At 50.5% G+C, this 24,833-nt stretch overlaps 9 protein-coding genes across 9 annotated transcripts; 1 reads left to right on the forward strand and 8 right to left on the reverse strand.

Moving 5' to 3' along the window:
* Positions 1-27: 27 nt before the first annotated feature.
* On the reverse strand, positions 28-5,196 carry COCSADRAFT_222687 (uncharacterized protein). Its single transcript, XM_007703763.1, has 5 exons — positions 4,470-5,196; positions 3,982-4,414; positions 1,885-3,922; positions 1,331-1,835; positions 28-1,276 (listed from the first exon to the last, which is right to left on the reverse strand). The coding sequence occupies exons 1-5, from the start codon at positions 4,913-4,915 to the stop codon at positions 169-171; spliced, it is 4,530 nt and encodes a 1,509-aa protein (XP_007701953.1). The 5' UTR covers positions 4,916-5,196; the 3' UTR covers positions 28-168.
* A 1,181-nt stretch (positions 5,197-6,377) lies between these two features.
* COCSADRAFT_93923 (uncharacterized protein) lies at positions 6,378-7,376 on the reverse strand (the record flags this gene model as incomplete). Its single annotated transcript, XM_007703764.1, has 3 exons — positions 6,378-7,096; positions 7,158-7,185; positions 7,239-7,376. The coding sequence occupies 3 exons, from the start codon at positions 7,374-7,376 to the stop codon at positions 6,378-6,380; spliced, it is 885 nt and encodes a 294-aa protein (XP_007701954.1).
* A 589-nt stretch (positions 7,377-7,965) lies between these two features.
* Positions 7,966-9,993, forward strand: COCSADRAFT_182878 (uncharacterized protein; the record flags this gene model as incomplete). Its single annotated transcript, XM_007703765.1, has 4 exons — positions 7,966-8,750; positions 8,803-8,907; positions 9,002-9,663; positions 9,725-9,993. The coding sequence occupies 4 exons, from the start codon at positions 7,966-7,968 to the stop codon at positions 9,892-9,894; spliced, it is 1,722 nt and encodes a 573-aa protein (XP_007701955.1). The 3' UTR covers positions 9,895-9,993.
* A 20-nt stretch (positions 9,994-10,013) lies between these two features.
* Positions 10,014-11,170, reverse strand: COCSADRAFT_121475 (uncharacterized protein; the record flags this gene model as incomplete). The annotated part of the gene is made up of 1 exon (XM_007703766.1): positions 10,014-11,170. One exon carries the CDS (start codon positions 11,168-11,170, stop codon positions 10,154-10,156), a length of 1,017 nt encoding a protein of 338 aa, XP_007701956.1. The 3' UTR covers positions 10,014-10,153.
* Positions 11,171-13,543: 2,373 nt separating this feature from the next.
* Positions 13,544-14,973, reverse strand: COCSADRAFT_38508 (uncharacterized protein). Its single transcript, XM_007703444.1, has 2 exons — positions 14,871-14,973; positions 13,544-14,769 (listed from the first exon to the last, which is right to left on the reverse strand). Exons 1-2 carry the CDS (start codon positions 14,902-14,904, stop codon positions 13,844-13,846), a joined length of 960 nt encoding a protein of 319 aa, XP_007701634.1. The 5' UTR covers positions 14,905-14,973; the 3' UTR covers positions 13,544-13,843.
* COCSADRAFT_38509 (uncharacterized protein) lies at positions 14,953-16,628 on the reverse strand. The gene is made up of 2 exons (XM_007703445.1): positions 16,374-16,628; positions 14,953-16,321 (listed from the first exon to the last, which is right to left on the reverse strand). Exons 1-2 carry the CDS (start codon positions 16,614-16,616, stop codon positions 15,269-15,271), a joined length of 1,296 nt encoding a protein of 431 aa, XP_007701635.1. The 5' UTR covers positions 16,617-16,628; the 3' UTR covers positions 14,953-15,268.
* A 1,539-nt stretch (positions 16,629-18,167) lies between these two features.
* On the reverse strand, positions 18,168-19,574 carry COCSADRAFT_222726 (glycoside hydrolase family 5 protein). The gene has a single exon (XM_007703767.1). It carries the CDS (start codon positions 19,517-19,519, stop codon positions 18,407-18,409), a length of 1,113 nt encoding a protein of 370 aa, XP_007701957.1. The 5' UTR covers positions 19,520-19,574; the 3' UTR covers positions 18,168-18,406.
* A 1,712-nt stretch (positions 19,575-21,286) lies between these two features.
* COCSADRAFT_162205 (uncharacterized protein) lies at positions 21,287-23,419 on the reverse strand (the record flags this gene model as incomplete). Its single annotated transcript, XM_007703768.1, has 5 exons — positions 21,287-21,355; positions 21,433-22,507; positions 22,552-22,892; positions 22,944-23,146; positions 23,194-23,419. The coding sequence occupies 5 exons, from the start codon at positions 23,417-23,419 to the stop codon at positions 21,287-21,289; spliced, it is 1,914 nt and encodes a 637-aa protein (XP_007701958.1).
* Positions 23,420-23,656: 237 nt separating this feature from the next.
* On the reverse strand, positions 23,657-24,572 carry COCSADRAFT_121494 (uncharacterized protein). The gene is made up of 3 exons (XM_007703769.1): positions 24,466-24,572; positions 23,863-24,362; positions 23,657-23,811 (listed from the first exon to the last, which is right to left on the reverse strand). Exons 1-3 carry the CDS (start codon positions 24,496-24,498, stop codon positions 23,787-23,789), a joined length of 558 nt encoding a protein of 185 aa, XP_007701959.1. The 5' UTR covers positions 24,499-24,572; the 3' UTR covers positions 23,657-23,786.
* Positions 24,573-24,833: the final 261 nt, after the last annotated feature.

Below are 24,833 nucleotides of genomic sequence, written 5' to 3' on the forward strand. Positions count from 1 at the left end.
AAAAGATAGACAAGGAGAGAAACCAAACACCTAGTCTCGCGAGTGTGACCAGATTAAAACACTAGCCATGCTGTGTCTCTAAACACCCGTCCATCCCCTCCGTCTTCTGACTTGCGTCAGATATCCGCAATCGCCCGCTGGGAAGTCGACACCAGCTACAACAGCCTTCTAATCCGCAGTCGCTTTACGCACCGGGGTACTCAATTCCCCGCCACTAGTCTCTCTCCTACGTCTTACTATTTGAAGTCGCGGAAGAGGCGGTGCAGCGTTTGTTGGTGTCGGAGTTGGCGTTCCGTTCATAGGAGCGTCATTTTCACCAACGGTACTTTGTCGTCTCCTATTTACTGCTTCACTGAGGCGCCCTTGGCGGGCTTTAGGGAGACGAGAGTTGGATTTACTGTTGGAGTTGTTGGCCTCTATACGAGCGAGCGAAGACGCAGCGTCACGAGACGGTGGGCGAGATGGTGTGCGGGCTGCAGCAGGTGTGCCCGGAATAGCAGCAAAGGAAGTGGAGCTGCGTGCTAGAGCTGGCGGTTTAGAACGACCAGAAGATGGAGGAAGGACAGTGGTGGGGTCTTCGGCGAGATCCCACATTCCGTTCGAGGACTGAGAGCGTGTGATGCGGTCGCGCCCACTGCCTAGGGATGTAGGCGTGCCATTCATAGGCGGCAACATGAATGTGTTCTTGAGGGAGTTTGGTGTAGGTGGTGTCAGTCCCATACCGCTACCAATCATAGTAGAACCTGTACTTGAGCCGGAGCCGTCGCGTCGACCAGCTGAAGAAGTAGGACGCCGTAGGTTTAAGTTATTAGTAGATGCGCGACTGAGACTCCGTTTGCCGTTGGAGCCTTTGTTGATACCCGAGAGTTCAACCTCGTCGCAAGCCCGGACAAGCTCTTCAGCCATTTGCCTCACTAGCACAGCAGCATCGTGTTCCATGAGCCAGGTGATTCGCTCATAGCAGCCAAAAGCACGCACGAGCCAGCATCCTTCATCCTTTGCATCGCAAATTGTGCGAAGAATACGAAGAAAGTTGAGACGCGTTACAGCATCCTTGTGCCCAAGCTTCTGTTCAGTCCGACTGAAGATCTCTGGTACAGCAAGCGAAGCAGCGATAGGTGGTGATAAACGGACTACCTTCTGTAAAGGCTCAAGCATGTTCTCAAACGTGGAGTGCGGCAGATCGGCAGAGGTGTATGCAGAGATGACGGCAGCCGTAAAGTTCGATTGAGGAGAAAGGAGGTATTGCTCGACGCGAGCTGTCTCTTCCTGAAGCCTGCATGATTGTTAGCCTACTGTATGCAGCTGGTATACGATGAGATATACGCACCAAACGAAGATGGCATCCAGGGCAGTCACAGCCCAATTGCGGTCGCCCAACAGTGATACGTAAAACGCAAGGCCCTTTGCATCCCACAGCATCTTACGTGCTACCTTGCCAGAGTTGACCATCTCCAGTAGCACAGGCAAGGCAAACTCCTTGAGAGGTCCGCCTTCACGCACGACATCTTTGAGTAAGGGAATGATGTCAGACAAGGCAGCCTCCTCTTGTCTGCTCTTATTATGTCGACACAAGTTGTACATAGTGTTGAGGATTTGATTCGAGATTTCGCGGTGGAAAGGCGGTAGCCGTTTGGGGTCGAATGTAGATCGACTCTGGCTACGGCTCAATGCGTCCTTTTGTCGAGTAGCCTTTAGAAGATCGATAAGGATGTCGATGGCATTGGAATTTTGGAGGGCTTCGTGGGTAGAAGAAAGGGAGCTCAGATTCTTGATGAATTTAAGCATAGTGATTTGGTGTGGTGGAGCCATTTTGCGAAGGTCTTTGAGAACACCTGCGATTGTTAGTCGTGTTATAGAGTGTTGCCAATGAGAATGACTTACGCTTTAGAATCATCCGATCCGCCACAAGATCCTTGACATGGCTTTCTGCCTGTGAAAAGATAAGGAAGATCTGAACAATTCTGCCCACAATGAGTCGTGCAACCTCGCCATCTTCCTCAACCATACGGTTCAAGACTAAGCTGAGCGGATACAGCACGCTCGATCTTGAGAATATACGGCAAAAGTCGTTCTTTGGCGTTGGCCCCTGCAGTTCAAACACACCATAAACACCATTGACACCAATGAGCACCAGGTCGCGTTCAGCGTCGATGTCCTCTTCTAGAAATTCGACGAGCACATTAATACCTCCACATCCAATGAACATTTGCAGTGTCAGGGTGCTTGTCTGGTACATTTGTCGCACAAACGCCGCAGCCTCTTTCCGGATGTCACTTGGGAACTTCTTAGAGGCAAAGTGGCAGATTGTTGGGATTCCTCCGAGGAAAGATAAACTCTCTTGCGACTCAGCATCTTCCAGGATAATGAGGTTGATGATCTTCAGAAGCGGCAGGACTACTTCGTTATGTGGCCGGGTCCCAAGAATTTCCAAGATGGGCAGCATACCATGGCTTCGCAGGATGATTGATCGTTTGTCCGGTGATTCATGCAGTACTTGCAATAATTGGTCTGCAATCTCAAGAAGTTCATCATCTGGCTGGCTGATCTTCAAGCAGCCGACGAGGCCTTCAGTCATCTTCGTCAGTCGGTCATCCCGGTCACGAGCAACATTGTTCTCCAGGTTGATGTTGTCAAGACCTTCGTCCAGGTTGGCAAATGGGTCAAGATCATCTTCGTCGGCAATGGTGAACGAACTTGCCATCTTCGATGTAATCATGGCAAGACTGCTGTGTTCACTTCCACTGTCGCTTTCGGCTCGGGTAGGGTTAGCAAGACGACCTTTGATGTCACCAAAGACGTCTGAGAAGTCATCTCCTTCGTCCTCGGCATATTTCTGAATTTCAATTTCAGACTGTGTCCGGTGCAACTTGCGATTTGACGTCGAACTCGATGATCGTTGGTGAATGTTTCCACTTGACTTCAAGTCTCGTGTTGACTTTGGACCTGCCCTCAAGTCGCTTGGATGGAAGAGCCGGGGAGAGAAATTATCAGACGGCAAGTTGTTGGCAGCGGCTGCTTGCTTGGGCTGCACAGCGGGCGGCTGAGCATACTGCATTGATGCCAATTTACGTGCAAAGGCGTTCTCGTCAGCTGGCATAAGATCTGAATAATCCTCAATAGTATCTTCACGGAAAAGCTGGCTGGGCCGTGCTGGGGCTGCAGTCCTCGGCCTTAGAGGCTGCGTAGACCGTGGTGTTGCCCGAAGGAATGCCGTTCTTGGCTGTACCTCGTGCCTATCCTCAAACTCTGAATCGGTGGCACTCGATGCTGATCTTGAAGATCGGCCAGTGCTGCTAGATTTGGCGCTTGCTCTGTTCGCTCTTTCGCTTACTCTCTGGCCCGGCGCTTTTGGAAGACTCTGGTACTGTTGCATGCTCTTTGGGCTCTTGAGCGTAGCTTCTCCGTCTCCAAGATCCGCCGTTTCGGTTACCGACTCGAAACTGGCAAAGGCTTTCAGCCTGTCGCCCGAGAAGAGACCACCAAAGTTATCCTGGGGCTTGAGGTGCGGCATCTGCAGAGCACGGGGGGATATGCTTTCAGCAAAGTCCTTGTCCCAATTATCGTCGTGATCTAACTCGGGAGAGCGGAATGATTCTGCGGTAGGTCTGTGCTTTGATATGTTGAGGTTAACATTGACCGCTGCTCTACGGGACACTGCGCCAGGACCGTTTGCTGCTGAAGGAGAGGACCTATGTACACCAGAAAGGCGGGAAGTCCTACGCAGAGAATTGGGCGACTTCAGGGCTTCATTCCACTCTTGCACAGACTTGACTGCTTCTTGGTATTCGGTAGGTTTTGTGGGTACCGCAGGGACAGTGCGCTTGGCGCTGAGGATCCACGGGTGCTTGAGAAGACGTTTGGCAGAGATACGGAGTGTGGGGTTCTTCTGGAAGCACTCCATGAGGAATTCACGCAGAAGCTGCAAGGGTTAGCACGCGGACGTTTCAGGGTAGCAGGGACTGCAAAGGGTTTACTGACTGGAGACGCGCTGCCAGGGATCGGCGGGTGCTCATCATTGACGATTCTGAATAGGGCCTGCATGGGCTGTAGTTTGTGGTACGGCGGCTTTCCCTCTATCAGCTCGATAACGGTACATCCCAGGCTCCATATGTCTGACGAAGTGGTGGCGCCAGAAAGTTCAATGACTTCTGGGGCCATCCAGTAGGGCGTGCCCACAACGCTCGACTGGTCTAGACCCGACTGCTTTGTTGCTACACCAAAATCGGCCAGTTTGACTAAGCCCTCTTTTGTTGTTAGAATATTGGCGCCCTTGATGTCTCGGTGTATGACACCCTGCTCGTGTAGGTAGAGGAGTCCGTGCAGGACCTGGGACATGTAGAGCGCGACGAGGTTTTCGGGGAATTTTCCAAAGTTTTTGCAGATGCTGTGCAACGATCCATTCTCGCAATACCTGGACATATTAGCACTTGGCACAGCGCAAAGTCAACAACTTGGGCAATTCTCACTCTAGAATAATATACAGGCTCTCTGAGCTCCTCACGAAGCCATGGTACTTGACAATGTTGGGGTGGTTGAGGTTCTTGAGCAGGTCAATTTCCATCTCCATGTTCTTGAGATCTGCGGCACCCAGGTTTTCGAGGCGAACCTGCTTGATGGCGACCGTCTCGCCAGTACCCCAATTGAGGGCGCGGTAGACGCTGCCAAAGGCGCCCTTGCCCAAGCAGTCGCCCAGCTGGTAATCCTTGAGGCCGGCGACATCTTGGGCGGCTTTTTGGGCGGTGCCTTCTCTGCTTGGGCGCTGGTCGCGGTCGCGGTCGCGAGGATGGCCATTGTGATTGGACGAGGAGGATGACAAGGGCTTCTTGGAGTGGCCTCCGGGCGTGGTGGACGAGGGATGTGAGGAGCGCGAGTTGGAGGGCGCATGCGAAGGCCTTTGAGGATGTGAGACCATAATGGCTTTGGGCGGCCGTGGTCCCAGTGCCAGCAGCTGGTGACGGCCTTTTCTTATGTCCGCGTCAAGTCCGTGGGCGGCTTGTCACGGGACTGGCAAGAGTCGTGGTCGAGGTCAAGGTAGGACGGCGGTGCGTGGCTCGCTACGGTGTGCATATCCTCGAACAGCTGCAGCAAGAACGGCGGGCGCAGCAGCAGAGGAAGCACAGCAGCAACAACAACGACAACGACAACCGCAGTAACTGTAATGGCGTCAGGAACAGGAGGAGCCGTCGGCGGGCGTTTGCATTCAGGTCCCGATGATGTCTACTACTGCTGCTACTACGGCTACGGGTGTTGTTCGTCCATGCGCCGCTCGGCGTGGTTTGTTGGCGGGGTCCGTCGCACGCCCTGGTCGTGAAAGAGCAATTATCAGTTGGGGATCCTGGCCGCGAAACACGCTCCAAGCCTGGCCAGCGAATCCCAAGGGCCGCTGCCGCCTGCCAGAGACGGCTGTCGTGGCTGCGCTGGGTCGGCCGGCTCTGTCAAAAGTCGCTAGGCACGCGCGCAGTGCGAGGGCGGCGTCATGGGTGGAGGGCGAGGGCGAGGGCGAGGGCGAGGGCGAGGATGAGGTTGAGGTTGAGATTGGCGTCGGGCAGACAAGGGCGAGGGAAGGGTGGAATGTCTTCCTTCCACCGCTCCATTGACGCCGTGTGCTGTGCTGTGCTGTGCCCGCCTACCCAGACCTGACCGCTACCCACTCGTCTGCATGCCCGCCCCCAGCACATGCGCCCACTTCGCTTGTGCTACTCGCCCGCCGTCCACTTAATTCCAGATTACCTGCTTTGCTCGTCTCTGCCCAATTAGTACATGCCCAACCCGCGCATTCACGACGTCTGTCTTGTTTTCTTTTGCTCGTTTCCCGTACTGCACTTTTACTTTTGGCCGTCTGCAGGGCAGGGCTCGCAACCTTGTCCACGCGTATTCACGTGCTTCTGCTCACCGTTCATGTACCTACGTACATACTTACACTTACTTGCACAGTACACGTGTGCATACAGGCGCAGGTACACACCAGCTGCCTCTCATGGTGTCCCACCCACTCAGTACATTGCCCGTCATTGTCGCGTCCAACCATAAGTACTTCGCTCTCGTCAGCCATGTGTTATCATATCGCCGTCAACCTTGGCCTTATCGCGGGGAATGTGGGGAACCATGGCTTTTGCTTTGGCCACCCGTCTGCCAATGCCAATCTGCACCAAACAGGAAACTTCGTCCCGCCAAACACACACACGACCCAAACATGGACTGTCACCCTCTGTGCTCGATTGTCTCTCTCCCATGCTTCTGCCCTACGCTAATCCACATCACGTAATGCTCCAGCTAGTCGACTAGTACACGCGCATATGCACCTGCCATCCAACGCTTCACACTGGTGGCTCCGAGTCACCCCAGCCCCTTGTCCTTGTATCCTGGCCCCTGCTTCAAGAGCTAACAACGTTGAGCACGCCACCATCAACCGCCAGAATCTGCCCGTTGACATATGAGTTCTTGGTAAAGAAGATGACCGCCTGCGCCATTTCTGCATCGCTCCCGGCCCGTCCGTGTGGAACGTGGCCCTTCTCCTGGATCTTCTCGTCCGGCAAGTCACTCTTCTGCTGCTCGTCGCTCTCCTTTGCAGTCATCTCAGACGGGAAGTAACCTGGTGCAATGCTGTTCACCCGAATCCGAAGCTTCTGGAACTCGGCCGACATGAGCTTGCTCAAGTGCACCGTACCGCCCTTGGCCGCGTTGTAGCTGAAATGGCCCTGCGCGTCCTTGATGATGCCCGACATTGAACTAATCACAATCACCGATGCAGATAGGTGTCCGTGAATTTCGGTCCCAGCCTGCAAAAGTGGTAGCAAAACAACGGTAGAGAAGTACACGGCAGTCACGTCCGTCGTGTACGTGTCGGCCCAGCCTTCGAAAGTCTCATTGTCAAACAGCTTCTTCTTCATGTCCGTCGCCTTCTCCGCGTCTGGGATCGCCTTTTCGCCAGAAACTCCAGCAGATGCCACTAGTAAGTTGATGTACTTTTCCTTGGATGCCAGCTCCTGGTACATCCGCTCTAGGTCGTCCTTCTTCGTCACATCACAAGGCGAGAGGGGTATTATCTGACCACCTTCATCGGGGTTGTGTGACTTGGCTGCCGTTTCAAGCGCTGTTCATTGAGTCAGCTGAGAGGCCTCATATCGCGACATCCTGAACGAGCTTTCTCTTACCTTCTTGGCGACGACCAGTAATGTACACCTTGACTCCATTGTCAGATATGCTTACCTACGTATGTTATCACGGCGACGTACCTTTGCACCATTTGCAGCCAGTGCCTGAGCAGCCATCAATCCAATTCCAGAACCCCCTCCAGTGACCACGCACACGTAGTCCTTGATGGAAAAGAGCTTCGCGACATGGAGATCATGAGTGCTGGCTTTGGCAGGCATGGTGAATGCTCTTGATTGATTTTTCGGGTTGCTTAGGTTGTCAAGTGAATTCCGAGGTTTAGGATCTTTTTGAAAGCTGGGAGTGCAGAGGAAAAGTCAGACTCAACACCGCATAATGGCGTAGCAGTTCGCTTGGTGTTTTTGGTTTATGACGTACCTGAGTAAACAGCCCACCAGAGCCCAATTGGGTTTAGGGCAAACTCTAGCGTGGTCTATGCTCTTTCCCTATCGGGCCACGGAGAATATTGCAGTTCAGACGCTTTGCGCTCTTTGCCTCCAGCTATCGCGTCGGAGCCGTCCAATCAATTGCCAACCGCGCCGTTGGCAGACAATAATTTTGGCCAGGAGTTCTCAATCGTTTGGTTGCGTCCTTCTTCAGTTTTCGCTGCGCCCATTGTCATACATTACTGGGATATCGTGAACTGCTGTCTATCGCTATCAACATTCGCTGCCTGCCATATACGTACACTCACCTTCCCGGTAGTTCATATCCGCTTTAAATATACCCTGGGGTGCACATCTATTCAGCGCTCATCATACTCTCCGACAAGAAAGCTTTCATGAAAATTTCGCTTACGGCCGGGCCAAGATGGAGCCCCGGATATCTTCGCCTTCTCATCAGCGGAACGTCCATTCCTCTGTTGCATTCAGATCACATGATCAGATATGGCCTGAACCACTAGATACTCCTGGATATGTTCCCTATCATCTCAAGCGCGCCACAACTGGCCAATTCCCGATATTGGAGCTCATCCAGCGCCTGCTGTACCGCCTTAAACCTAGTGGTATGGGTGAAGTGGAGAAAATACTTGCTCTAGCTGGTCTATACCAAGTCTTATACCCAGCTTATACGTATCTAAAGGACTTTTGTATGTGGATGTGTACTGTACAAGTCACTATCCCAGAAGCTGATCCTGTGGCAAAAGAGATACTCGCTTGGATAGGCTCAGAAGTTATCACAAAAAGTCATTCACGAAGCGCTATGCTCATCACTGGTAGCATACAGGATTCTCATCAAGCATTTCCCCCTGTAATGATGCCTTCTCCTCCAGGAGCGGCAACGCACAGGAAGGATGACAGTATCTTTTGCCTTTCACCAGTTGGTACCCGACTCTTCTGGGTCGGCTTTCGTCCATTTTTCTTCTCCCGTCGGGGTTTTCAGAGCTTTCGGAATAATGCATTAACATCTGGCAATGCAATATACGATAGCAGCCAATTTCAAAATGCCATTACTCTCACAACTCTAGGATGGAGTCTCAGGCCACTACAAAACTTTGTGGAAATGTGCCATGACTTCAAGCTGAAGCACCTTACTGGCACCACTACGGTTTACTTTGCAGGCGTTAGCCGCAACGATCCTTACGGGAGCGGCTGGTACGTTCGACACACCAATCATACCCAGACTACCATTATTCACTTTTCGTAGGCAATCCGTATCCAAGGCCGTCCGCAAGCTTGACACCATCGACATGGACGAAGACGTCAAATCCGATATCGTCAGAGATGCTGAGTACTACTACAGTGATGAGTCGTAAGTTTGGATTACGCCACGCCACCCACCCGTATCTAAACCCACGTTTTGATCATGCGGACCGGATCCAAATTTAATACTTACAGAATCTTAGGCGCGCCTTCTTCGCCGACTGTGGCATTCCTTACAGACGCGGATATCTCTTTCACGGACCCCCCGGCACTGGCAAGAGCTCTTTCAGCGCTGCACTCGCAGGACATCTGAGATGCGACATTTACCACATTAGCCTATCGAACGGTACCATTAGCGACGACGCCCTCCATCGCCTCTTCTTGGGCCTTCCACGCAAATGCATTGTGGTCATTGAGGACATAGATTCCGCCGGTATCGGCCGCGAAAACACAGCTTCACGGAGAGCAGCACGCGAAGAGCGAATGCATCGCTACATCCCGAACGACTTCCTCGAAACAGACACCTTTGAAGAACTACTACCTCAAAAACTTCCCACGTCAACTTCATCCTCTCGCAACCTAGTCACTCTAAGCGGTCTCTTGAACGCCATTGACGGCAACGCTTCGCAGGAAGGTCGACTACTCATCATGACATCAAACGACCCCGACGCCCTCGATGCTGCCCTCACCCGTCCCGGTCGCATAGACAAAAAAGTCTATTTCGGCAACATGACTCAAAGCGCCGGAAAGAGCATCTTTAAGCGTTTGATAGGGCGATCTGCAATGGCATATAACTCGGGCTTTACTGCTACGCAGATTGCAATGTGGGCGGATGAGTTTGCGGGGAAGGTGCCGTCGAATGTTTGTAAGTTGTGGGGATTATGTGAATATTTTGGATGAGATGAGAAACTGATATATATGAATAGTTTCTCCAGCACAAGTCCAAAATTTTCTTCAGGGCTGCCGTGGTGACCCGATCAAGGCGTTGAACGATATCGAGGCGTGGATTGTGGAGAATCGACCTTCACGTGTGGCTGGGGTGTTTGATAGTAAATTCGACTTGTCGCTGTCAGGAAGTGAGCCAGATTCAGGGTGAGCAATGCTGGATAAGGATGTGGATGACCAAGAGTTCGCATCAGGTGCTGCAACGTACCCGGTCTAGTCTAACATGTACAATATGTAAAACACAAGCACGAAAGTAAGAAAAATATATGTGCAATATCATTACTACTGTAATCGCTAGTCTAAAGGAGTGTCATACTCATCCATCATCATAATCATTTTATCCTCTCACCCATTACACCTCACCGTTCCCTTCCCCGTTCCCCCCATATTAGGGAAAAAGAAATTATTATCTAACATTGGCGCACATACATACCAATAGGACTGGGATTGTAATCCTGAAAATACTCCACAGCAAAATCGCCCTGCGCACACATTTCGTACGCAATCGTCTGGCCCGCGGCACAATTCTGCGTCTCGACATACCAAGAACTTCCAGGCACAAGATCGAACCACATGCTCGACCCTCCTTGCTTGGGTTGATTATTCCACGTGGTACCCTGACTCGCCGGGCCAGATAGACGGGAGACAGTGACGTGTCCCGAGCCGGAGATGGTGTAGTCTGAAGTTTCAAGGTTGGCTTTTTTGGGGAAGAGGAACATGGTGGAGCATTGTTTGCCGGCGTAGGAAGGGGGGATGTCGAAGTTGAAGATGGTGCAAGTGCGGGAGTTGACTTTAGCGTTGTACTGTGTGCCGTAGGCTTGGTCGGCGTGGTCGGCGTTGATGGGGACGATGAGATGGGGGTATTGGTATGCGCCGTTGAGATCTAAGGGGCATAGGCCTGGGGGGGCAGAGGGGTGGGAGGGTTGCGGTGTGGATGCAGGTTGGGGGGAAGGGGCGGGTGAGGGTGTGGATGGAGGAGGTGCACTGCTGGTGCCGCAAGAGCCTGCTGCGGCGAGGGAGATCTTGACGCATTTTGTTTGGCCGGCGACGGGCTGCGAGTAGACGTTGTAGACGCCGTTGTCATTGACGGGGCAGGCGTAGAAGGTGGCGGAGCCGTTGTAAGCCACGCTGCCGTCGGATCCTACTGCGAAGCCGGATGTGGGTGAGGCACCGACGTCACATTGGAATTGGGTTGTGGGAGGTGTCAAGATGCACCCTCTCCCGTTGGAATCAGTAAAGCCACCATCGCATAGGCAGTAGCAACCGGTGGGCAAGTTGTCGCCAATGCGGTTCTGGCCATCGCTAAGTTGGCCGAGGATACCTTGGGCGCCGCCAGATGCTTTGAGTGTGTAGCACTGGGTATTTGAGCGAGCGACGAGGGCGTTGGCACCAAGGCCAAGCGCCAGAGGAACAAAGGCGTGTCTCATGTTGTAAGATGGGACGAAGTTGTTATAGAGATTATATTATAAATGTCCAAAATGCCCATCAGGGCGTGGAAACTGGGAGGGCTTTATACGTTTTGACTTCTCAGATGAAAGCATAATAGAACTTACAGAGTACTCCCGGTTTCTCCAGTAATACGGGTCTAGAAACCCTGCTAGAGTCGGAGCAAGCATTGACGATCCATTACATTGGGAAATCGACAATCGTGATGTCAGAATGTGTACACTCCACAAGCATTTGGTGGATCTCGTGTCCGAGGTGGCAAGGATCCAAGAAGCCCGAGCAGCTGGTTTCGATAACGTGGCTGATGGATGTAGGCGGAAATATTGCGGCCTCAAGTAACGCAAACCACAGTGATTGGCTGCTGACAGTAAGAAGGTTTCCGGGGAGCCGTGTTTCTTGATGATCAACGGCCGGGTTCATACACTTTGGGACCTGGAAAATGGTCCCAGATTCTCAAAGTTGCTATTCAGGATTATTTTGAGTAGGTGACTTTTAGCAGCAAGACCCTAGACTATGCATGATACTAACCATCAAGACTAAATTCTGAAGCAACCATTTACTCAGACACCGCTATGTCCTGATAGTAAGCAGGCCATCGTATACACCCATGTCATAGGGCTAGTATTGGGGTACGTGGTGGTCAGAAGTAAGATCCGGCGGCACTGTCGGAGTTGCTGTCACTTCTTACGGGTGAGCTATTGGCACTAACTCTGTCAGTGAGTAGGAGACCATTAGGTTTCCAAATACGGTAATTCACCGTTGCCGAGTGTTCCGTATGCCCAAAAATATATGCGCGATGACAGAACAAGCATTTCATGCAGAATACCCCGCGCTTGGTAGTTGCTTAAAGTATTATGTGGGGCGGAAGGGCGGCGTGGCATCGTACAAAGTCAGACATTCGTAGTCCAAGCTCGTTGGCTACAATCAGAAGAAGCGGTGGAGGGATGATGACTACACCAATCTAGGTATCAGATACCAAATAACCACAACCAGAAAGCAGGATCATATCAAGAGTAGCAATTTTGACAGAACCGTTCCGACGCCTAGACTTTTGGGTTCTTTCCGTGATAGTTTTGAGATTTCGAATTTGCTGTCGTAAAAGGCAGAGAAAGTTGCGGGGAAGACACGCTTGTTGATCATGCGATGCTGAATCTGTGCGTCACATCCCCCAAGTGGATTAGAGACGATTGTAAAGGTACCACCGTCTCAGTGGAGCTTAAGCCTTGCATACATCAGGTTAGAGCTTCCTGTCAGACGTGCAAATCAGCCGCAAATTCCCTAGTGTTCGATCGATATGGGGTATAGCGTAGAAGAATCAACTAGTACGGCTTTTCGGACCCAGCCACCCGGATCAGTCCTCTTACAGCGACCGAGGACATATGCCGTTCTCACGAGCCTCGCGATATACTGGTAGGCTCAGAGTATTGATGACAGATCAGCGCAGAGGTGATATGCTGGCAGAAGTGTATACAAAAGATCACCTCTCGTATCCGGTAGACATCAGCTTTAGGCTTGACAGTTATAGCCGGATTGTCGATCAGATGACATTCGACTCGGTGGCTGGACGGACGATATAACGCGGGAACAACAAGCCCAATAACATCCCAGGGCTGGTATTTGAACTATTGGTCATGTATGTTCGTACGATCGGGCTGGAAATTGCTAGCACCATGAAAAGGCTTGAGTAGAGTAAGGCGGAAATAAGGCCTTGATGGTCTGTATATGTTTACACTTTACGTCACCCGCTTATCTTGATTGAGCATAATTAATCGGACCATCGGGGCATGTCGCTCAGCCGGAGTCTTCCGCCATTTTGGTATATTACATTATCATAGCAACGCTGTTATTCTCAAGATATGAGAAATTCTACATCGAGCAGGCCTTGAGAGATTGTCCTTCCAGTGAGTTCTGGTTTACATGCGGAAAAAGTAAGATCATTTAGGTAACTGCCGCCCAGTTCTTTCTTTTTACGTTTATAGGGATGTTTGCATCTCGTCGCCGCACTTCGTATTCAGAAAACTTTATTATTACCTTTCTACTCCCAGAAAAATTCCCGCAACCGGCAGATAGACTTTATGCATCTGAGCGTGTGTGCTAGTGCACATGTGTGTTTTGGTAAATTGCCAGAGGTGACATTAGCCCTACAGAGTTTTCCCAGAGTAGTCTACTATTTGACGGCTCACAATGGTACCTATGACGGCTTCGGCTCAGCACTCTAGCCAGATGATGACACTTTCACTCACACTTCCACGATGTACATGCATCTACGATATGCTCAAACAGGTGTTGGCAGAGGAACCACGAGCTAATATGTAAAACATATCAAGGTAGGAATAAGCTAGACGAACTATCAATCGACTCGATAAATTAATTCCCATTACATCTCACTCAATTTTATCTCCATTTACCTGTGGATTGCTATTGTGCATGTCTGGGCTCGAGAATTGTCCTGAAAGACAGTGATACTAAGTAGCAAAGCAATGGAAAACAGAATCATTCCAGCAGCGACATATTCATTCCTATATCCCTTCCAAGTGTTGAAACTCAAGGCACGTGCCTTCAGGGGTATATAGAGTAAAATATAGTTAGCCACTCACCCATGGTAGTTAAAATCATGGGATCAGTGCATAACTTTTGACACCAAGTAAACACAACTACGGCTTACCCTCCCAGGCCTTGGCAAGATATTCCTCCAAACCCATAAACTTGTGATCTGGAAACCTCTCGTTCCATTCCGCACTCACATTCCACGACCCGTTTAGAATCGCCTGAAAAAACATAATCACGAACGCCTTGGAAAAGACATCCTGCTGATCTGCCGGCACCGTTGGATGCGAAAATTGCGGAATCCAACTCGTCTTGAGCTCTCCCTCCTTTATATCAGCACCAGACACCCGCTCAATCGACCACTCGCCGCCCCGCAACTTCTTTCCCAGCGCAATGATCTCGTTAATAGTAGTCTGGCACCCCCTTATGCCACCAACCTTGGGCCAAGGCCTCTCCGTATCCGCAAGTGCTTTTGCAAGAATCGCAGCGTTGTCCTGCATGGCCGTCAGCACAATCGGCTGATCTCCCTCATCCAGCAGCATCGCGCGCCTGTTCTCGAAATCGACGAAGAAAGGCCAGGTGATGAGATCAGGCTCGAGCGGGTACGGATGCGCAAAGTAATCCATGAAGATGCTTGGTTGGAAGAGACAATATTGCATGCCGTTTAGCTCGCCTTTGGCATCTAGGTCTTCTATGTAGCTGCGGACTTGGTCTTTTACTACGTAGCTGGGTATGCCGCTGTTGCTGGCAATGCTCCATTCTGAGGGGGCGAAACGGGATACGCCTGCTGCGATACTGGCGTGGATGAGGTTCTTCTGTCCGATGTTGTCGACATCCAGGTGCACGACGAAGAAGGAGAGTACGGTGTGTACTCCACGGAGGGCGTTTGTTAGGGCATCGCGGGAGGTGTAGTCGACCTGGAGGTAGGAGACTCTAGGGGAGGGATGTGGCTTTGAGGGGGCAGAGCGCGTGAAGATTGTGATGTCGTGTTGGTTGGAGGCGATAGTTTCTTTGAGCATGCAGGTTGCGACGTCTGGTGGTGAGAGACGTTATTACAATGTAATTCATTTCACGATGATGTAAAGATTGGGATATGCAAGTGGGGTATTTTGGACATGGGGAGAGACAGCATACTTCCTGTGCCTCCAGCTACCGCGATTTTGACCATAATTGTTTTGTGATTCTATACCAAACAGTATCAAGAGAAAGACGTGTTTCTTGAAAGATACTTAAGAAGAATCTCGCAAATATTTGGACATTTTGTACTCATCTGTCGTTGCGTATTTGTCATGCAGTTGTGGGGCGAAAGGTGGAGAAAGCAGATTATGTCGGGTAATATCGTGCAGCGTGGGTAGGACCGATTGGAGGATATCTATAGCTATCTCTAAGAATGCGCATCGCAACTTGCATGGATAAAAACAGGATATAGTGACTAGTGATAGAATAGAAATGAACAAAAGTTGACATGTCAAATGCCAAATGGGTATATGCCAATGTAAATGAAGAAAGATTTCACTGTAACGTTACCACCCTCATGTCTCGATGAGAGGAACTTCAGGTAATGGCTTCTCAGGGAGGGGTTTGCTCGGCAAGGGCTTCATCGCCTCCTCGTATGCTGGTGGTCGTGATGAACTGCCGCCTTCTTCTGGATCGTCTGTGTACCTGGCTTCTCCATGCAATAGAGCACCCTCCTCTTCGGCTATCCTTTCTCTTCTCATGTTCTCCCATACGTCCTCCATGCCGTCCCACTTCATAAGTTCGCGTTGCGCCCTAATCCACCTGAAAAGTTTGTAGAACCCAAATAGCGCAAGAAGGCCAGCAACAACGCTGAAGAAGATGATCCAGAACAAGTCCCAGAACTGCCAGTGCACAAGTTCACCAAACATATCACGCAGTGTGCCTGTCTTTCCATAGCGACCCCATTCTTCTTTGCGATATAAGAAGCGGCTTCCCTCTACTTGCCAGACATCGTTTCCAAGGAAGTGGCCGATTCTGCCCCATAGCGACAAGGGTTTGTTCTCTGGAAAGGTATACGCTCGAGCTACGAGTCGCATGTCGACTATTTGGTATTCGTATCTCTTGTCTTCGGAGTCTGACTGGCCATTGAATGGATCAGCAGCCTTGTTCCCTCCGCCACCATTGATCTTTCTTGTTTTCAGCGGCATTCCCTTGACCAGCATCCAGAGCATCTTTTGCTTGGGATCATCATACTTCCAGAGTGGACCATCGGGATACCTTGACCTTCCAATAGCATCTAGTGAAATATTCCAGTATTCGGCATCGTCTTGCTCGTCATCGCTTTGGTGCTGGTTTGATTCGGCAATATATAGATAATCGAATTCCAGGCGTGTTTGCGGCCAAAGCGGAGTCTTTAAGCACCATTCAGCGGAGTCGAAGTCACGAGCCGGAGTGGTGCAATAAGGGCTTGAGCTTGCCAGGCCGCGGGATAGCTCTATGTTGGAAAGGTTGGTAGTGTACAGGGCGGTGTCGAAGCGCGAGGGTGTAGGTATGGTTGGTAAAGGGTAAAGCGGACGGTTGTTGAGCAAAACGGTACGATTGTCATGAGTGAGTGTGACATTTAACAACTGAAACGTCAGTACGTGTACGCCATGTCCAGCAACAGTACCAACAACATACCAGTAGGTAGTCGGCCTTTTCGACCTTCTCCTGTTCCGGGAGGGCAAAAGGGCAGTCAATGCATTTGATCTTCGCAATATATGACGATCCAGGAACTACTGCCGTGACGTCGGCGATGGGCTGCGCACACTCCTTCACGTTGCCCGTCTCCTCCGGGTCATGGCAATCAAGCGCATTCGGAATATCGCTGCCACGAACCAACTGCAAGAAGGTAGCAAAAAGAGGCACACCAAGCAAGCGCATGGCGGGCGGGTGGTGGTGAATGACGGAAGGTGTGGTGTCCACCCATCCATTATCCACCGGGTCCTCGGCTTCGCCTGTCAGGGGCGGGACGCGGTCGCGAGGCGCACATGTGGGGCGAGCCTCGCTAGCCTGACAGGATCACTGCCGCGACTTAATATTGCTATTAAAAGGTTACATGGCTCAAGTATTATGGCCATCCAATTACGACATAGATGGCATGTTCATGATATCCAAGCAGGATGCCTACCGATTTGGACGTCGGACACATACCGTATACTAATCACGTGACATGTAACATGTGATAACTATGTGACATGTGATAACTATGTGACATGTGATACATGCGTGACAGAACTCCAAAATACGCACGATAATGGACATTTACATTTCTTTGTATTACCGATTATGCAACGCGCTACACATCTAAGATTAGCTCCTGCAACTCAAATCTCTAATGGTATTTCATAGCATCTAGCCTTGACTTTAGCTGATCGGTATTAATGTTAGTGGTAGAGTGATGGTATAGCTGATGTCTACATATGTTAGGCCAACCTTTACGTGGCTGAGGCTACGTACGACGGACTCGTTATACTCTGCTTCTAAAAGCAATGCACTTCCCCAGTCGATAGTTGCCTTAATTTGCTGCTTTGATGTCAACAATGAGATGAAAAACTATGAGCCTTATAAAGTCTTGTCGAGTAGAATACGCTACTTTACTAAACTAATAGAATTTGAGTGTATTCAAGACCTGCAGCAAATCACTACGTTTTATGAAAATGCCCCGTTAAACGCAGTAGATTCAATAGACCGGATAAAGCATTGACCACCACTTATCGCCAGAAGCTACCTCCTCTTGGATAACAGGACAGTAGAAAAGCTCGACATACTGAAAGAGGTTGTTACGACGCCTGTGTTGACTGCAAATGACATTATACTGTAGCAAGTCGATGTCCAGTATCAAGCTTCTATTGAGAGCCAAACGACAGCAAATTATGACTATTCAACCCTAAATCATTCGGCTCCAACGTTAAACTCTGACCTTGATGCCATTGTACATCTATCTAATCCAACCTGCTCTCTGCGATTTGCTGGGCCCGCACCGCCGCTAGACCCTATGACGTCACACTATGAGATCACAGCACGCATCTCGCAACATAAAGCAAGCAACTCATCACCATTCTTTCGAAGTCAAAGTCCCTTTCATAAATAACCTCGAGTTTGATATACTAAAAAATCGACTTTTCCAAAAACTACCCACAATGTCCTCATCAACTTTCCAATCCTTCTCCAGCTCCAGCAGCTCCACAACCATCAACGGCCAGACCGTTTCAAAATCCGAGCAAACATACTCAGACCCCAGTGGCACCCGTACGCAGCGTACACACCAAGCACCGGGCGAAGCTCCACGCGTCGAGCACTTCCACACCGATGCGAACGGCAGGCAGCTTGACAGCTCACGCGGCACGGATGCGAGACGTATCCAGGATGTGACTGAAGAGGAAGACGCACGTACTAAAGGAAGGGAGTATGAGGAGAGAATGAAGGACGAGTACGCTAAGAGGGAGGGTGGTGCTTAAGGTTCTGTTGGCCAAATGACAAAACATGCAAATTGACAAACTTTTGGAATGTCCACAAATTTTCAAATTGTGTTTTCTATATAGAAAGAAGAAGAAAAGGGATCAAAAAGAGTCCAACTGAGTATATACAGTTCAAAAAAAAGAAAAAGGCACCCTTCATCCTGAGCACCAAGAGTCGTGTCTGTTACAAGTAAAGTCTCCAGCTTGGCATGTTTACTGGCCAAAGTAGCTCTTGATCTTGGGCAGAATGTACGACCAAGCAGCGCCAGTCGTCGGCTCCATGCTGTAGATGTAGTCGCCCCACCATGGGCCAGCCGCCCACCAGATGGCACCAAGCCACACATCAGAGTTCTTAGCCATGTAGTCGAGACCACCCTGAACAGCAGTAAGACACTGGGCATTGCTTCCGGCACCAAACTCTCCAATGACGCCCTGGAGCTTGTTGTCCTTCAGCCACTGTGTTGCCGCCACAAGACGCTCCTGGAAGATGGTGGAGCTGACGCAGTTAGCGTTTGTGCCAGAGCCATCACTGTCAAGGTACTGGTGCATCTGGAAGACGAGCTTGTTCTTTGGGTCCTTAAGCTTGATTAGCGATGCAGCGTTGCCCGAGGAAACCCAGGTCCAGGCGCCGGTCCAACTGTTGCCCTCGGGAGTAATGTACTGTGTCGTCGCGCCAGCAGCACGGATACCATCAATCCCAGCCTGGTTGAGACTAAAGACAAGATCGTTTGACATATCATGAAACTCATTATTGATGTCGAATACGACGAGAGAGTTATCCTTGTACTGCTTAGCAACATTGGTCCACCACGTCTTGAAAGCCGCTGTGTCGCTGATGACCTGACCGTTGAAACGACCGTAGTTGTGGGGTTGAACCATGGCGTACGCGCCCTTGGAGGTGATGTACTTCACGGCTGCGGTAAGGTTGCCTAGGTAGTTGGAATCAAAGTCGGCTGTGAGCGAGTTGGGCGTTAGACGCTCCATCAGGAAGTTGATACGGAACATGTTCATGCCTTGCGCGAGGAACTGGTCGACTTGTTTGGTGTCGACCCAGATGTAGTCCTTGTTATATAGACCGGGGATGTGAGCCTCGCCAAATTCGGGTCCAGACTCGTTGATGCCGAACCACTTCAGTTTGCCATTTGACTGGCTTTGCGTAGCTTGGGTATTTGCTGAAGATGCCGCCACTGCTGCACTACCAGCTTGAGCATGATCGGCAGGTTGAGGTTGAGCAGCAGCTTTAGGATGTGCAGCAGCTTTAGGGTGAGGGCATGCCAAAGCGGTGCCAACCAGGGCGACTGCAACGAAAAGATTTTTGAAAAGCATTGTAAGGAATGAAACAAGCTGTCTTGGTAAAAGCTTGTGGTGGTTGCCTTCCAAGCAAAATGGGGCAACCGAGACTTCTTTATACCAAGAGCCAAAGAGCTATATGACATGGAAATAACCACTTGGCCGACTACTGACCGGGATGCTGCATACCGTCCCCTCATGGGAAATCATTTCGCTCGGTCATAATATGAAACTCACGCGTATGGAATAGCAGACTCGGTTCTCTAGGCCGGGATACAAATTGGGGTTTCCCGAAAGCGTAGTGAAGAAGCTTTGATCGACTGGGGATGTGGGTCACGCCTCGTGCCTCGTGCGAAGAAATGAGCATTTTTATTTGTGGAAGCGGCAGAAACAATGGAGAATCCAGGATCGAATCAACGCGCCAATTACAATGGCCGTCGATATGTGGGCGGCAATTTCAGGACTGGTCATGAAACGTTGGTCTCGATTGTTCCGTGACGATGCCCAAAGCCACAGAGCACATATCACTGGTTCCTAGTTTGCCGAAACTTGCGTGCCAGATTGTTTGTAAATTAACCGTCCTGAAGCCTTGCTGTTTCTGCTCTAGCGGCTCATTTGCCGTCGGCTTGTGAACATGGGAATCCCGCCTAAAACCCCAACATTGCGAGGAGAAGCCGCGCCCAACGACTAAGCTTTATAACGGAAAGTTTAAATTGCTTGACACCCGTCCTGAGTTCAGTTCGTGCGACAGCGTCGTGCTGACGAAAAGATGAGACTTGTATTAGACAGTGATATCATATTTCCTCTCGGCGAATTGATGAAATGGGCAACACCACCGATTCACGCTCACAGCTCAAAATGTAAGCAAAAGCTGTCAAGTACCTCATCTGTACCCGTTGTTCTGGGGCCGACATCTCCATTGAAAATTGGTTAGTTGTGGTATTGTCAGCGCCATTAGCGAAATCAATAATATTTACTTTCGCAAGAAGAGGTTTGTGAAGGTGCTGATATTTCGTGCGGCAGGGCGACATTTGTTGGATGAAAAATGGATAGTCTTTCATAATGTTGGGTCATGGCAATAGTCAAAGATCAACTAGTGAGTATGTAAAGTGTTGATAGAGCACAGGGACGAACAGTGAGCGGCGATCCTGAACCGACAGAATGGTAATCCTGCCTCTCCTTCAAGTACACAAAGCAGAAGCAGAGCCCGATCGAAACCGTTCGAACGCTTCCCATTCGCATTCCACTCAGCGGGCACCTTGGGTAGTGATTGTCCAGGCCCCATGCCTGCTCAAGGGCCGTCAACGCACAATATTGCGCCGACTAGATACGGAAGGTATATTTTTAGACAAAAGACCGAGTCTGTTTCTAGAAAAGCTGCCAAACACGTTTTGGCTACTTCTGACACCAGCGCGTTGTAAATTCTTCCATTGAAGCTGTGAACGACCAGAAGTACTACCCGAGATGACTGAAGGCATGGATGATAGTACCTTCCCAATTCGATCGTGTGTGAGACTCTTTTGAAAGGATGGAGCTGGTACTGTGCGAATAAATCCAGTCGGTTGCCTGACATAGGATGGTTGATTTTCTGAAGAGACGTATGCGCCATAGTTCGAGTATTGCGGCCACCCAGTCTCCGGCCTTGTGGTGGATCTGTTAGAGTCTATATGGCGAGTCTGACGATAATGTGAGGGAAGATTTGGCTCTAAATCTGTTCGATTGTAGCTTCGCGTCAACCCCCCACTCTCCTTCCTAGGGCTGACGGGGGAATCGAAGAAAGAGAGCCCATTCAGGCCGCGTGGCTCAAGCCAAGTAGCCTGAGGCTTTGCCATCGTTGATTTTTGAGACCGATAGACGGCGGAATGATTTGAACTACCCTCTGGTTCAGCGAGTCCGGATGGCGAATAGATTTGGGCCTGGTTATGACTATCTCTGAAATGTGGACTTACTACGCTCTCGATTGAATTTCCTGGATGATGGTACTTTTTGGATGACGGCTGGGCACGTCCAAGATTTGGCCCGTTGTACAGTCTGTTTGTAGAGACGTTAGTCGGTCTGGATTGTGGAGGTCGCTGGTAAGTTTCAACAGAAGCAGACGATCCGTACGGAGACGAGTGCAGAGACAAATTTCCTGGACTCCAAAGCTTTTGTCGATATGTAGTTTGCAGGACTGGCTGATTCTCATACACATGCCTTACTTGCCTGTTGCTGCCGTCGCCTTGATGGTCCAAGCCAGCATTATCACGTGGGTCTTTCAAACCCAGCTCGACTTCATCTCCGCACGAAAGGCCATCCATTAGGCGAACATATGACGGCTCAATAGGTAGTTGGACCGGATGGTATCTTTTATTGTAGGACTCCGCCTTGGGAGGCGACGATGCTCGGAATGTGAAATCGGACTGGTGTTCATACAAGCCAATCTTGGCGTTTGGTTGTGGACTCCTGGAGCCCAAGTGTTGAGATTGTTGCTCCATGGGAAGGGCACCTGACATGTACGGTGGTTCGCTATGGATTTCATTACGAGCCTCCTGTCGCGTAGTGTTGGCACCCTGCCAATTTGCATCCTTGTACATCTGAACACCCCTAACAACCCCCAGGTTTTCGTCTGCCAAAAGAGAGGACCGGTCACTAGCGAACTTCTTCCGTAGAGCGGGGAATATCTTGCGCATAGACTGCATCCTCGACAGCGGCTTTTCTGGGGGCGGCATCGGTTGTCGACCTGGAGAAAAATCGACCTGCATATCTTTGGAAAGGGGAGAGTCAAGACGTTGCCGCTTACCGGGCCGCCGTAGGTGGGAGCTCGAGGGCATCGTTCCTACTTTGTCTGATGCGTGGGCGTATCCACCAACAGTATGACTCGAAGTGGCCTTTCGCAACACTTCATTGAAGTCTCTGTGATCATCACGAGCAAGAGTCTCGTCACTATCGAATACGCTGGGGTCTACTCCTTTGAAGTTTGGTACAGGCTGCATATGCATTGCAAATCCCAGCTGGGCGAGTCGCTTTTGCATCTTCTCATTCTGCCTAGGAATCTTAGCACATATGTGATCCAAACATGGTTTACTTACTCCATCAACATCGGAACGAGCTTCAGGTAGTGCCGAATTGCTGACTTGTTCATAATGAATGTCTTGAGATCTCGTGCATTGACATTGAGGCTGCGGAGTTGCTCAAACTCCTGTTCGATACCTTGTAGCCGCTGCACCTCTGCCTGCGTAGCCTCGAATTGATCCTTTTGCGCTTTCAGTTTTTCTACCTCTTTTCGCAAACCGGTCATCTTCACATGCTCTTCAGCCACAAGATTGCGCATATCGGCAAGGTTCTTTTTTGATTTCTTGAGGGTTTGTTCGAGAGGCTTGCGGGTCGCATAAGTGTTTTGACAGTACCTTATGAGCGCGATATACTGGAACTACATGATATCAGCTGTTTATTTTCGTACGTGCACAGGATAGTGACATACACGCAAAGCATCCATCTCCTTGCCGTTGCCATCAAGTCGAATTGGCGGTGCAGTAAACCAGGACGATGGGATCATAGGGTCGTATTCGTTCTTGTTGAAGCCACGAATCGAGTACAGAAACTGAGGCTCACTATCGCCTTTCTCTTTGATGCACACAGGGCACGGCGCTTTTGGACGCTCTTTGTCGCTATGAAAATGCGGTCCTGTGTAATAATTAGCAGTCGCCTTACATGGCATTGCGGCCACTTACCGCCACCTTCAAGATGGTTACTGCAAAAGACATGGCAACAGTTTGCGAGGAAGAGCCGCGTCACGAGGCGATCTTTAGGATTGATGCCATCCGATAGACCGCGAACGGACTCATTGTGGCCTTCGTATACATCGGCAAAGGTAGCGCTGCAGAGCGAACAGGAGTAAATGAAGTTAAGAGGAGCGGAACCAAGTCCCATTGGCCCTTTCTCAGATGTAGAGCCCATCTTTGCGATTGTCTTTATTGGAGAAGCAGTAGTGCAGAAGGTGAGAGTAAGGTGCACGCAATTCGCGCGTGACGGAGAGGTTGGAAGTCGCAAATCGCGATGCCAAGATAAGAGACCCTGGTGGTGCCTTCCTTGGGTGGTGAGAAGTGAAAGGTGAGAGGTGACCGTGACAGCGCGAACATCATGAGAAATGGATTTGGGGCATTCACGAGAAAAGCACAGGACAACCAGGGACCTGCACAGGTGAAGAGCACTTCCTACGTGGAACTTGAAGAGATGATGGAAATATGAAATAAATGGAGGAAGAAAGGCCTTCATGTGTACAATGTATCTATCTTGGGTGTCATTACCAGAAGCTCGATTCAACCTAAGCAAATGTCCGGCACGGGTACCTATATCTTGTTAGCATAATAACCTGGAAGTAGGCTTGTCTCGTGGCGTACCCATCACCGTATGACTGGTCCTGCTCCAAATCATATCGCTTGTGTCCCGAAACGCCGGTGTTGTGCAGGCCGCTGGGAAGCGGAGGCATGCCACCAGGACCTAGTACATCCTTTGCAAGCCCACTGTTCTTCTCAAATGCAACAGCGAGTCCTTTCGCACCCTGTTCTTGGGCAGCAATCAGAGACTTGGAGCCCGCCTCGCCAATCAATTCCTGCTTGGGCGCTGCTGCGCTTCCAACTTCGAGCAATGCAACCGCATCGGCCTGGGTGACGGTCGAGAGCCTAGGGTAACGTCGTCGCACATCGCGCTTCCAGTACGGGTTCTCGGCGATATCGGCAGCAGGAACAGTTACGGGATCGTCGTAGGCCATGGGATCGTTTGCGCCGGGAGGTGGGTTACGGAACTGCGGGTTCATTGGGATACCCGTGGAACGCTTGGGGTCGATCGCGAAGAGCCTGTTGATAGCTGCATATATCCCGGTAGGCTGAACAGTATATTTCTACATGGGCATCATCAGCGTGATGCCTTCAATTGCAGTGATAATAGAAGGTGGAGGGGCGTTCGGGCGAGGGCATGCTGCTATGGGACTGGGTGAGCCGTACCGAGAAGACCGTGGTCTTCAAGTTCTTAGCCATCTTGGGCGATCAATTGCCTGGGCAGAACGGAGGAGCGGAGTCGAATCGAAGTGCGTGCGTGGTGCTGTCGCGCGTTCAACGATGCTATCATCAAGGTTGATGTTCGCGAGCCTCGACATCTGCCAAGACGGCGATTCCCGCTTGGGAATTGCCGCCTTCTCATTCGTCAATTCACCCTGAAATTGCGCATCATCTAATTGCTGTGAGAATGCATTGCTACATTACATGTGATGTCACAGCAGGAAACAGAAGTTACATTTTCAATCCTCCTTGTTACTCATGATGAACATCTAAACTTCTAATCTGCGTCCCAACTTTTCTGCGGGCTGTGATCA

Source organism: Bipolaris sorokiniana (assembly GCF_000338995.1).
Source record: "Bipolaris sorokiniana ND90Pr unplaced genomic scaffold COCSAscaffold_10, whole genome shotgun sequence".
Lineage (NCBI taxonomy): Eukaryota > Fungi > Ascomycota > Dothideomycetes > Pleosporales > Pleosporaceae > Bipolaris > Bipolaris sorokiniana.